At 31.6% G+C, this 14,652-nt stretch overlaps 1 protein-coding gene across 4 annotated transcripts in view; it reads left to right on the forward strand.

Moving 5' to 3' along the window:
* The window catches only part of LOC143244275 (serine/threonine-protein kinase unc-51-like), a 144,169-nt gene that overhangs the window by 6,669 nt on the left and 122,848 nt on the right, over positions 1-14,652 (forward strand). For all 4 annotated transcript variants that reach the window (XR_013025006.1, XM_076488632.1, XM_076488631.1 and 1 more), the window contains exons 2-3: positions 7,228-7,320; positions 13,002-13,052. Coding sequence is in view for 3 of the 4 variants with exons in the window: in XM_076488632.1 (XP_076344747.1) it covers positions 7,228-7,320; positions 13,002-13,052 (144 nt within the window). In the remaining variant the exon portion in view is untranslated. The remainder of the gene's footprint in view (positions 1-7,227; positions 7,321-13,001; positions 13,053-14,652) is intronic.

Consider the following 14,652-nt stretch of genomic DNA (forward strand, 5'->3'; position numbering starts at 1 on the left):
CAGGAGTTCGATTCCCCTCAGTGAGCTCAGCAGATAGCCCAATGTGGCTTTGCTATAAGTAAACACACTCGTGAAATAACTTGGAACAAGGACTGCAAGGGCCAACTTCAAGTGACTAACGGTGGTTTTTGAACTTACCTGTTTGTGTTCCTGGCAAGTTATGATAATTATAATTATGCTACAGAAAGTCCTTTACATCTTGTATAACTGTAGTTTTTCTCTTACCATTGGAGACTGGATGTAAATATTGGTTTTAATGATATTTATATATTTTTTTAAAACTTTGTTTTGTTTTACATTAATTTCCCTTTATGAATTTTACTAATTTTACTTTAATTTTAACTTTTTACTGGAATGCAGATAGCCAAGCTGCTTTGTGCCATAAAACACCAATCCTACCAACCAACCAACCCCTCTTAAGCGTGTGAAAAGTACCAGCCTGTACTAGTGAAACTCTCACTTTACTGTTGCATTGGAAAGTGAAATTAATAGAACCAGTTCATAATTGATCTGGAATGTACTTTGCATTTTGTTAAGAATTGTTGGTTTTGGTGAGTGAATAAAGGATGAAGTGTAAAGTGGTTATTGTAAAACTGGTCACTTCATTGCAGATATTCAGCTATGAGATACCATGGAAACATAATGTTCTTAATTATTAGGCACAGATCTCCAGCTAGCTATTTGTACTTCAACATTAAGAAGGATTCCATTTGTTTATTTGTAGCTGTGAAAATTTATCAGGTGCAACTTGAAAGCAGTCCTGTATCTGAGAATTTTCAACATTATGATAAGTGGTGTTGCTCACACAGATAATATGTGCAAACAGGTGATAAAGTTTTCTCATGTTAGGCAGCATTCTATTCACAAATGTAGTAAAACTAACTTGCACAAGCTTCTCTCACTGCACATGTCACTTAAGAGCAAGAAATTGTGTATGGTGTTATTTATTTCTTTATAATTTTGAACATTTGGTTTCATATCTCTTCTAATCTAAGGACCTTTTGTAGTTTGTTTTATGATAGTCTTCCATCCCAGGGATAATCCTATCAGTCCTTTTTCATACTCTTTCCAATAATGTAGTATTTTTATCCCTTTAACATCTATGGAAAGTGTTTTGTCATTACTCTAATTGGCAGAAATGTACAGGTGGAGATGGTGTGTATCTTTTGTATATACAGGTGGAAATGTAAGGGTTAAAGTTACTGAAGACTGAACTGTACTCTGAGGCCCAACTAGAACACTGTACAAAGAAATAATTTGACTTACATTCAATATCACTTTAGATAAAGCTAGAACTGGATGATGTAATTAATTACATATGAACAATGAGTACATTTATTGTTGTCATAAACTCGTATAGTAATCAGAATTAGGATTAAGTTAATTAATCTAAATGTTTCTCATTATTACTGTTTTTGTTTATTCTAATAGTTGAATGATTAAAATTATTATTAAATTGATTGTCACAACTATTGAAGTGATGTAATTAAACTAACAAAAAAGACAAAACAACCCTTTTATTTAAATATTTATTGAGCTTTTCCTTCAACTTGATTGCATCTACCACATCTTGAAGGCATTTCATTCCAGACCAATTGTTCTATTAGAAAAATAAAACTGTTTTAATTGAAGTTGTCTCCCACAATTGAATGATTAAAATTATTATTAAACTGATTGATACATCTGTCCAAGTAAACTAAATAAACAAACAAGAAAAATTGCCCTTTTATTTAAATATTTATTGAGCTTTCCCTTCAAGTTGACTGCATCCACTGCACCTAAAGGCATTTCATTCTGAAAACTGACTCTGCTCTTAAAAATAAAACTTTCTCAGCTGAAGATGTCTCACACAAACTTTAAACTTGCATTCCCTGATGTTATTATAATTAAATATAAAAACATATGCATCAACACTATCCATTAACAATCTTAAACACCTCAGTCAGATCCCTTCTAACTCTTCTCTCTTCTAAGAGAAAAATTCAGAGATCTTAATCTATCCTTGTACAATAACCTTTCCATTCTAGATTTCATTGTATTAGTCTTTTTCTGCACCCTTTTCAATAGTTCAGTCCTCTCTTAAGTAAAGAACCTAACACTAAGCACAATGACCTATACAGTGGCAGTATAATCTCATTAGTCTTGTATTTAATATTTCTGTAGATACAACTCAAAATTCTGTTTGCATTTCTGCTATCAACAGCACATTTTTCAGATTGTGTAAAAACTGATAAACCAAAACACAGATCTTTTAACACTGTTATTCCCATCAAAACTATACTCATGTTTCAAGTTGTAATACCTCATGTGCATTATCTTGCATTGATTATAATTAAGTCATCTGCCATTTATTCACCCGACACTTCAAATAACTTATATCTTTGTAAGATAGTAGCATCTTTCTTATAGCTAGCAACATTCAAAACTTTAATGCCATCAGCAAGCTTAGATAATATATTGACCATTCCTTCATCTACATAATTTATGTAAATCAAAAAGGGCAGAGGCCCTAACATAGCCCTGAGGGAATGCTCTTGTGACAAGAATCAAGTTAGACTGAATTTCATTTACAAGTTTTCTGCCATCCATCCAGTTTATCTAATGATCCAAGTTATCCAACACAGAGAGATAACATTATAAAATGCTTTCTGAAAATTAAGATACACCATGTTTGCACTCATACTCTCATCTGCATGGGGAGTGACCTCTACAAAGAATGTTACAAGATTAAAAAGGTAAGCTTTTCTCTAGTGAAACCATGTGGACAATACAACAACATTTTAAATTGTGTTAAATGACTTTTTGAAGCATTTGTTGTGTTTATCAAACTTTCAAAATTTTTGTTACCACTAAAGACAAATTGGCTTATAATTACAAGGACAATTTTTATCAACTTTCTTTAAAACAGGAGTAACCTTAGCCAACTTCCAATCTTTTGGTTTTTGCCCAGTTTTAAAGGTAATATTTTTCTATCATATTTCCATCTGGCAACTGTTTAGGTTGGTGACTGTTGCTTAAATTTCCTTTTAACAAAAGCTTAAAGAATCTAATAACATGGCCATCCAATAATCATCAGATATTAGACTTTTGGTATCATCTGATAAAGGCTTCACTCTTTTACTAATATTTTGAGTTGTGTCAATAGAAACATCTATTGTTTAGATGTTTTTTTGTTTGGAAACACCTATCATATTTAACATGAATAATTTCTTAGGATTTGAAATAGAGTTGGTCAATATAATCATGTAGTTGACAAAATTGATTATCTGTGAGTAGTAGTTACGTAGATAAATTAACCTTTTCACAAGGGGTCGGAGCTCAAAGGACATGTTGTGTCTGTTGACTTGCATTCAAAATTTTATTGAATTGCTATCTTATGAACTTGTCAATAAGTTTGGAACCAAATTGTAGATTATAATTCAATCTTTAATGTTATAAATTAATTTTTTAATTTAAAAGTGAATATTAACAGAACACATCTAAATATATATTTTAGTGAATCACATTGTATGTTAAATGCAGCACTTTTTAAAATTAGATGTTTGTGTGCTAAAATACTAAGTCTATAATTTCATAGAAGTTAGTAACTCAAATTACTAATGTTGACAAACTAGAATATAAAATAAGAACCTCATATCTTGTAATTTTGCTGATATATGGCTTATGTACTGAATAAAACATGGTCCCCCCTGTTCAATTCTTTCCATTTTTTTAAATGGTCTCTTGTATAAACTTACTACAGTATATGACATGAATAACAAATCAACAGCTTAGAATATTCCCAGAGTGGTTTTTCTCAGCCATTTTAATTTTTGAAAAACTACAGTATTCTTTCAATCTAAGCTTTCAAGGATGTAGGTTGTGCTTTTAGTCTGCTGAAAGATTCATAGTTTTTAAAATCTAAATAAATCATAGTTACTAAGCTTAATAAACTGAAGTGGAATTCTGTGGTATCAGTACAGGTGGTTATGATTTGTTATACATGGTTTTATATATATATATAAAACTTTAAAAAAATGTTTAATATCCTCCATGTGCAAAACTTTAAAAGGCTTTGCAAACTATGTCAAGCAACAGTTGAACACAAAGGTCCTAGCAAGAAGAGATAATTGTTTGCTTAACTTCTTTGAGAAAAACAAGTTTCCTAACTTTTTTATACATAGTAATAATCTATATACATAAATAATGTATAATAATTTAAATGTTACTACATATAACAAAATACCAGCCCACTAAATGCTAAAACATTGCTGAGACAAGGAAGACTAAAGGTCAGTTTTATATTATTGGGTATTTGACCTGGGTGCACATGCACTGTGTCAGTGCAAATTATGTAATGTTAGGTATGCACTACTGGAAGGTCAATATAATAAATATATATGTTCGTATATAGTGTTATGAGATTTAAGCTACCTACACTAAATATTTGTGTTTTTTGTGTTATAATATGTAGTCAGTCTAACACAAATTATTTATTTCTTAATTTTTTATGATGGTTATGAGGTTGTTTAAATGACAAACCTCACATAGAGTATAGAAAGTAACAAAATACAAAGTTTTACCGAAAACAAATGTTTTAAGTGTATTTAGGAGGTTTTAGGGATTACACTGGTATTTCAAATTTCTGGGATGAAGTATGTTTTAAACGTAACTTGAAATCAGTTTGCGCTTAGACTTTATTTTCACAAACAATAAATTATTGAAAATACTTCATTAGAAAATCTGATTTTTTTGTGTACAGAAATTTGGTATCTTTACTAGAAGTCTAACAATGTTTGTGAAGGTACATATACTGCATCAAAAGTAATAGTATACGTATGTGCATATATCAAGCCTGTCATGAAAGGGTTAAAGAAAGAGTTTTATATACTTAATCCATCCACCTATGGCACTTACACTCTCTGTTATCAAGAAGAAAATACCTATCTTCTGTGATCTTCATCAGAGTCAGTGCATTCATATGAGTAATGTCAAAAATGTCATCCAGATTATTGATAAACTGCCTTTTTTAATTAGCTTCAGTTTTTCTTATTTCATATTTCTTTAGGTTTGCCAATTTTTGAAAAAGCTTCTCCAGTTTGATGTTCTGGATCAATTGGAGTTTGAACCTTCTTCTAAAGAGCTAAAGCTTTCCTGGTCACAATCTTTGGACTTTCACAAACTGTCTTCTTTAATGTTTTGTGATGGTAGAAAAACACCCACACAGCACTTGCCTATTTGAAAGTGATTTGCTTCTTATCAGTTCAATTTCTTCTGAAATAAACAGCCGAAGCATGGCCTTCATTTTCTAGTATCCATTTGCAATGATACAGAAGAATATGCTTAAGTACACGCACACATGCACGCACAGAGAGAGAGAGAGAGATTCTAGAAACTTCTTTCATATCATACAGTATATTCCACAAGTTTAAAGTAACAGCATGTATTATTTACAAATAGAATGTTATTGAATATTCTGAATAATGTGAAATACGTTCAAACATTTAGAACATGCTACAGTATTCCAGAATGTGTTAGAATATATTAGAACTTTCCATAGTTATTTAGAATATTCAGAATATGCAAATAAAATGTAAGGTACTAGGTAAAATTTCAGTTATCTTGAAGAACCCATAAATGCTATTCAATAAGGGATAAAAGTTGGTTTGAATTACTCATGTATTGGAACAAAATATAAAGGGAGGGAAGTGTTGTAAATCAAAACTTCAAAAATAAGGGTCAGTTGAATTACATCTCACTCAGTAGTCATTTAGAATAGTGGAACAATTATGAACAACCTATATATTTGTTCCTCATTTTGCTTTAAGATTTATCCAGTGAAGAACAAATAGTTGTTGTGTGGTTAAAAATAATTAAGAAGAATGAAATATACTACAGGGTGGCCCACAAGTCCCTACCCATCCATATGTTATTATGTTATATTCAATTACGCATGTATTATAAATTTTTATTTTTTTTCTTCAGAAAAATATGGCCGATGTAAGCCCATTCACACTTGAAGAGCACATTGTGACAAGTACGTCGCATAATATTATGCAGCAAGAATGAGGGATAGCACACATACACTGGATACATAAGATATATGGATGGGAAGGGACTTAGGGGCCACCCTGTAGAATATGAAATGTATAGCAATCTTATTATACCACATGCAATAATAGATAGTCATAACATACAGAAATTTAATGCAACCTTATTGTGTGATGTACACTACCATTTTAGCACAGAAAAGTAATGGATCTTATGTCTCATAGAATAGACACTCATAACATGCAGAAATGCAACACAGTCTTGTTTATGTAACATACAATAGACAGTCATTACATGTAAAAATGTGATGCAACTTTGTTATGTATAGACAGTAGGCAATGGGAACAAATATAAAACGTTTTGCCAAGTTGTTATACCACATGTAGTGGACTTTCGTTACATACAAAAAGATAATGCAGTCCTATTATGTAGCATACAGTAGACAGTCATAATGTAGAGAAATGGAATACAAATTTTCATCTTATTTACTGTAAACATTGATAACATTTTATAATTTAAGTTAAATATTATTCTAAAGCTATCAGGTAATTATCTTTGCATACAAATTCAAAGGTACTGCATGCATAGAATTTGCTGTTGTCATAAAGCATCAGGGTGAACCTTGAGTAGATAGAGCCTACATGCAGAAGTTCTACTAGTTTTGTCATCTAACATTTCAGATACATGTAATTGTTTGTTTGTCGGTCATGTCTATTTATCATATATGTCTTGGTGAGTACACATGCATTTTACTTCCTTTCATCACCATGGTGGATTACATTTAGTGTTAAAAGAATATAATACATGTATTACATTTGTGTATATATAATGGTACATTTTTACAGAAAAACTGGAGAGTAAACCTAGTTTAATAAATCTTTTTTTTGTTTTAATATTTTCATATTTGAAGCAGTCAAAACTGCTCTGATGAGACTGAAACTGATGCCATTCTATTTTTATAGTTTATAGTTTCAATAAATATTTTCTCAGTATCATTTCATTCAAGAAAAAAAATCAAAGTTTGTATAAATTGCTTCTTATCAAAGCTTTTACTTAAACATGAACACAAGTATTGTTTTGTTTCAGTCTTGCAATTTTGGACTAAAAAATACAGTAAATATGAGTTAGTATGATGTTTAGTCTATACATACTGTTCTTGGAAAATTTAAAGATATTTTTAAACATTTATTTTTACAGAAAAAGGACCTGCCTGTGGCTATTAAGAGTATTACAAAAAAGAATATTGCAAAATCTCAGAATTTACTTGCAAAAGAGATCAAAATTTTACAAGTAAGTATATGGTTCACTTTTTGTTTATCAAATCAGATTATTAAAACAACATGAAAGAGTAAACGACAAAAAGTTGAAATTGTAATAAATTAAAATAATGAAAATTACATTTTACTAATCTTGCAACAATGAATAATTTTACCCTGCAAGTCTGTACTGCACACTAACCTAAAAATAAAGTATAAATTAAATCCACCCTCTATTTTTCAGAAAATTATTGATTTTCTCATATTAAGTTCTCGTTACGTACTGCTGTGCTGCCCTCCACTACTGTTAGTTTGTAGCAACTCATTCTATTACCTATAGCAGAATAAGACTAACTTAACTTCAGCATAATTTGATTTTACATTTTTCAAGTTTGCTCAAAGCTAGCAATTTACTTTTAACCCTTTCTACATATGTGAGACATAAAAATTCCATTTCAGCATTTCATCAGTTTTACAGGCATGAATTACTGATTATACTACACCTACATATTCAAAATTGGCTTGAACAGTGACATTGGTTCCTCAAGAAATGTTTCTTTCCTAGTTCCATCAAAGGTGATCAGTATTTTGAAACATTGAGGATCTCTAATAATGCTTGCATCATTCTGTAATAACTGTAATAGGCAACACATTCACATATAGCTTTTAATACATGTAAATATTTATTACAGCATCATTTATGACTGTTTTAATGAATGTAACTAAAAATAAGCAACAAAAGATCTCAAGTGTTGCTAATCTTCAATTACTTCACATCATTGGTTCTATAGCTTGTAAATTAAAAAAAGTGTTGAGGGGAGTCACAAAAACAGTGATGAAAGGGCTCTCAAAGTGGGAGCAAGTACATTGAAAACACCAGAGGATATAGACTACTATGTGGGAATTAAAATGGTTGGTCTCTTACCAGGGTATCAGTTCTTGGACATGATAGATTGATAACTGAATGCAGTGGTCATGAGTCCAAAGGAAAGTTTAAGCAAGGAAGCAGAGATCCTGAGAATGAGTGTTTCTGTGTTGGTTGATGTAAGAAATTGTAGTAAGTTTTCTGAATGGATCATGACAAGAATACCAGACAAATGAGACAGAAACTAATAGAAAACTAATTTAGAAGTAAACATTTCAAGGATATTTATATGGAGAGATTGCAGGTACAGGAGTCCAGAATTGCACTTCACCCAGACAGAGAGGTATTGGTTTAAAGTTTGATATGTTAAATGCAAAGCTACACAATAACTCTTTCGTACTGTGCTATCCATGCATATGGAAACCCTTATGAATGTAGTGTTTTTAGCCCTCAGATTTACTACTGACTCACTGGATATCTGAACAGATGTAAAGTAGGGTAAGAGGGAATGTTCAGGGTCATGTGGTATCAAATAATCCTCTTCAGTAAGAGTGAAACTGAAGCTGTGAAAAGATGAAATATACTAAGGGGACTTACCAGTCAGTTACCTCTTTCTTTCTTTGTGAACCTGACAATACCCGAAGAAGGTCGAAACATTGTTTTTGCATATATATATGCTACAGAAAGTCCTTTACAACTTGAATTACTGTAGTTTTTTCTTAATGTTGTAGACTAGATGTAAACATTGGTTTTATGCTATTTATGTGTTTTTAAATTTTGTTTTACTTTAATTTCCTTTTATGAATTTTACTCAACTTATTTTTTACCAGAAGTCTGGTGCACATAGCCTAGCTGCTTTGTGCTATAAACCAACCAACCAATTTTCCATATTACTTCTCATTTAGCAGTGCTTATGTTCAGATGTTTAATTTGTGCTCTCTCTTATGTTTTTTTTTTTCCATATCTTCATATTAATTTCTCTGAAGTATACTATCCACTATACAATAGTGATACTTGTATATTATTTCGAAGTGAAATTTTATATTTCTACCCACTTACTGATCTTAACACTTTTTTCTTCCAACATGGTTGTGTTTGGTTATTAACTTTGAATTATGCAATCTCAAATTCTAAGTTACTACTTCCAAAAATATATCTTCTGTACCACATATACAGTTTTCAGATGGCAGGTCTTAAAGTATTTTTGGTTTTACTTTGTCAAGACACTGATCATCTAATAAGCTGATCTTCATTGGGCTTCAACATTTTGGGGGCTCAAATATTTGAAATTTGATATGCTAATTTTGGAAAGATGTTATACTATTATGATTTTTTGATACTTATCTGTTAATATTATCATATATAGTTATTTGAGTTCAGTAACACAAGTTTAGTTGATCAATATATAATAATAGTCAAAAGTTCAGCTTAGAATTTAGAGCTTAGTTATATCCTTTGTCCTGTATTGTTAGATTAGGCTTAAAATGTGTATGTTATTCTGTGATTACCTGCAATATCATAAATCTGGTTAACAATGGTGGCAGTCTCTGTTTGTCCTTTCCCTTTTATCACCACCTAGTTTTCTAGCTTCATCTTATACTGTCCATTTTCCATCTGGATGTGTCTATCTTCCACTTCCTTTCTTAGGTATTCCACCTTTATCTAGAGATTTTCTTGGGATACGTTCTCCTTATAATGACATATAATGACGTCCTGCATATTGAGGTGTTTGTCATCCTCAGTTCTTTTCCTCTACATGTGGCTTTTTTGCTTCTGGGTTCTTCTCTGGCGGGACAGTATAGTACACCATTTATTTACATCCACTTCCAATAGAGACTTATGGCTGGTTTTTTTTCTCCAATGGCCCATTTTTTTTGTAGCCACCCCTATGCTTTTATCGTTATGTGGTATAGCTCTGATTATATCTTCTTGGTCTTTGCCACTTTAATTCATGTTTCGTGTCTGATATCTTTCCATCTTTTACCTGTTATACAAATGGTTTTCTGTATTCATCATGTATGCTCGATGCTGATTGGAGTTATGGATTGGTCAGTCTCACATCAATTACTACTTGTTTCTTCACTGTTTGACTATATTGTACATATTTACAAATGGATACTAAGGGAGCAGTGAGACTATAAATACTATCCTGTCAATAGCATTCATAGTCTCATTGCTACCACAGTATCCACTCTATAGTTTTTCATCATATTCTGCTTTGGATTTTACTTATCTTTCTGATCTTCAAGAAGACCAAAGACTGGCATTTGGTTGTTGACCTGTCATTTCTCAGTTGGTATTTTGTTATTCCTTGGTTCCATATGGCAAGTTTTTTTATATTCTTAGATTCCAGCAAGGATTGACTTATCAGATGCCTTTTTACATATTCCAGTTGTCCTGCCCATCAGAAGTTTTGTTCATTTCATCCATTGGGATTAAGTCTTCCAGTTCTGTGCTTTTCTATTTGTCATTATGTTTGCTCCTGAAATATTCAGCTTAGTCACAGGGGCATTGTTTCACCAATGTGGGAAGGCTCAGGTTTCATTATTACATGAATAATTTGCACATACTCTTCCTGTCTTGTGAGAACATCATCTCTTGCACTTGCATTTTTTTTTGTAGGAGGCACTTGGCTGGTCTGGCTTTTCAAGTTTTCCCAACATTTTTTCACAGCTACCAAATATTTGTTGAATTTGACTGTGCCATTACTATGTTGGGCATCCCTTTGCTATTCCCATAATAGAATCTCTCTCATGATAGATGCTTCTCTGTCAAATTTGGATGCCTCTAAACAAAATTTGTGGACTCCAGAGGAGTGTGCTCATTTCACATCAGTGTACCTAAATACCACACTGTCCAGAATGTTTGTTTCCTCCCTCTTCTTGTGAATCAGTTGGTCATACTTCACTTCAAAAAGTTTATTGCCTTTTCTTATCAACTGTCAAAGAAAAGGGCACCTGTTCCATAACTCTGCTTCCATGCATTAGACCTACTGATTTGAGCTTGCTCCAGTCAGATGAATATCATGGTTTGCCATGTGCCAGGGGCTATGAATTTTGCATTGAAACACTTTCTTGGCTTGACAGGATCCTACCCACAGAGTGGTCTCTCTCCACCCTTAGGTTTTCACTAAGCTTTCTCTATTCTGGTCTCCAGTTCCTCATTCTTGGGCCCTAATAGTTGATACTCTCAACCAAAATTGGTTTCACCTCTTTGACTACCATTCTCTTCATTTTCTTCCTCATGTACTTACTTTGGCCTGCACAACTTTGATTTTCTCTGCTTTGTTTATTGGCATCCAGGCTCCTCTTCTTCTACCCCATTTTCATTTTCTCTTGTTCCAACTACATATGTTAAAGAAATTTACCCAAGAGTATTGTCTCATCATTTTCATATGTGGAATTGGTTTGGTACATTACCCACAGTGTGACCTCTCTGATTATTTAGCCTTTTTTCTTATCCAATTCCTGTCATCCTTTGACTCTACCCATCTCTGAACAGAGGTAGCAGGTTTTACAAAGTTGGTTCCTATGAAACTTTCTCTGAGCTGTTCTACTGTGTCTTACCTTTTGTTCTTTTACGCAGGGTTGCTTGACCGTGGATTGTCAGTTTTCACTATCACTGGTTATTGACTGGTTTTATTAACTATATTTTGCATTTTCAATTTTTGCCAGGGCTTTCCTCCTTTTGTCCTCTTCACTTTGTTTAGATCTTTCCTTCTTTTTCAGTCCCCTAGTTCTTACTCGCATGCCTGATCTAAAATGTAGTTTTAGATGCTGTTACTTGTGCTTTGCTTGAAGCGTGACTTCATGCAAAAGGACAAGTTGATTACTTCCATTGATATCTATCCAGTTGAGACAAGGGTAGACACACATTGTACAGTCTAATCATGTCCTAACTGTACCATACTTGTTGTCTCATCAACTGCTTATGTATTAGTGCTTGGTTGGTGATGCTAAAATTCTGTCTATCCTTGTAACACTTGGAACTTTTTTTGCATTTCCTTCTAGATGAAGACTATATTTTCTTTGAGATGAGATGTGGCCTATCCTATGAAGCCTTTGCCAATAAGTGTTCCATTCCATAGACTTTCCCTTTGGGTGCTTTCTGAAGGAAGCACATCTAGGTTTAATTTTTGCACTGCACCTTCCTTCATTTTAATATGGAATTTTTTTTATTCTGTGTGAAGTTGTAAGGTATTATCTCAGAAGTTAACACTTTCTTTATTGATATATACACCTGGATATCTTCTCACCCACCCTTCCCCACTTCTGGTTCATTTTCGTTTTGTCTCAGATACAAGTGAAGTTAATTCTATTGCAAGTGCCTAGGAAAGCTACTATGCAAGGAGGTTTTGTTGCTTTCTTATTTGTGGAAGGCTATCATCATTTCATGATGATGACACTGTCCATTAGTACAATTTAGGTCAAATATGTTTTTCTTAGTTGGGAGATAGCTCAAGACTAGTGGCATGCAAATTGCATATGCAGAAGCACAAAGGAATCTAGCTATTCTATGTAAAGATATAAGTATCTATTGGAAATACATTTTCAAGTAAGAAAATTGTTAACATTTCTCTTTTTTAAAAACCTGGAATATTTACTCTGTGTAATATAAACCAGTTTTTAAAACATATGCTGTTTAAGTTACCTTGTTGAAACTGAGTATAAGTGCATGTTCTGGTTGCTTTTTTATGAATACAACTCTATTAACTCATTTAATGTGTAGTTGAATATCTGTATCTGTTTATAAAATACAGTATATTGTAATAAAATCAATTAAAACTTGTAAAAGTTTTATTCTGCTTACTGAAGAAAATGTGTTTGGGAACAATTTTTCTTTCTATGTAGGAACTTACTGAACTTCATCATGAGAATGTTGTGGCCTTATTGGAGTGTAAAGTAGGTTGCTTTTTAGTATAATCTTTATATTTATTTATTTTGTATAACATCTCTATTACTTTTATTGTAACTCAGAAATACTTTAACCACAATTTCCTCTGCACTTAATGACTTCTGCTGTAATATTAAATCTTTAAAATGTTTAAATTTTGTTATAGATAATTCATGCAAGGTGGTGTTTAGATATTAATGTATACCCTCTTTTTTTTTAAGAATTTCCTGAAATTATCACTGGGTACTGTTACTTCATTTATTGTGTATATTAATATATTCATTATATGATGCATCCATATAACATAATTTATTTGTGCACATCAAACATTATCACTTAATCTATATAAGAAAGAAGAAAATTAATGAATACACAGCCATTTAAGTTTTCTAAATATTTGGTTAAAAGTATTTATACATCCATTTATACATGTTGTATAAAATATCTAAAATTTTAATGTCTCTCTTTATTTTTTGGAAGTTGCATTGCTGGTCTTTGCACAGAATAATAAAATTTTGCTTAGATAAACACTTCCTCCCCCCTTTTTTTTAAAAACAAGAATAGATGTAACTTGGACCTTTTAGCTTGAATCTAGTAGCTGTCAAAATTAAGTCTTCTTGAACCATATATTAGTCAGGATTTAAACTTTATCACATGATTTCTGATAAATTACACTAGTAATTCAATTATTTGCAAATTTTTAGCAATAAGAAGATAATGCACATCTGGAAGATTGCTAATTTAGTTGCCCTTCAACTCAGAGTCGTTTTTCTCTGATTTGAAGTAATGGCAGTCTTGTATTTTGAACTGTTTGGATGCATCTATGAAATACATGTGCATTGGTAATAAATATTCCATCAGAGCTTTAAATAGATATACAGCCAGACTAAATCTTTTTATTTAATGGTGACAGTCACTTATGTAACTCACCATGAAAATAATGGGAATAAAATTTGACATTATGGAATTTGATCTTAAACTTCTAAGTTTATTGTTTTTGTAAAGATTACATTGATGAATATGAATGATGGTTACTTGTGTGTTATCTACAATTAAACAAATTACAACCAATGTTTTGTATTTAAAACAATTTTAAAAACTTTATTGAAGCCTACAGTGGCTTCCACTTTATATATACAATATTTCAATGTCCTTTATGTTGTCTTTAGGAGTTATTTGCAAGACATACTAAGCAATATCATATTATGCAACAAAAAATGTATAAATGAGTGCCTTACAGATAACTCCTGAAGATGACGTGAAGGATATTTAAACATTGTACATGTATATTGAATTTATAAAGTTGAAGCCATTAAAGGCTTCATTAAAGTTTTTAAAATTGTGTAAATGCAAAATGCTGATTTTATTTATCAAATTGCCTTGATTTTGTTTTTAATGATTTTGAAAAATATTGCTGTAGTTAAGTTAAAATTCTATCAAGATTACTTCATGTAAGTTGTAGAAATAGATTTCATGAAAATAATTTCATTTTGTAATACTGTGGTTTATTTTTTGATATTAATTCAGATTGAAATATAAAACAATAAATTAGAGAGGCAAACTTTGGATTGTATAAGTTGTAAAACCTGTTTTAGTCATTATAAAACA

Source organism: Tachypleus tridentatus, chromosome 2 (genome assembly GCF_004210375.1).
Source record: "Tachypleus tridentatus isolate NWPU-2018 chromosome 2, ASM421037v1, whole genome shotgun sequence".
Classification (NCBI taxonomy): domain Eukaryota; kingdom Metazoa; phylum Arthropoda; class Merostomata; order Xiphosura; family Limulidae; genus Tachypleus; species Tachypleus tridentatus.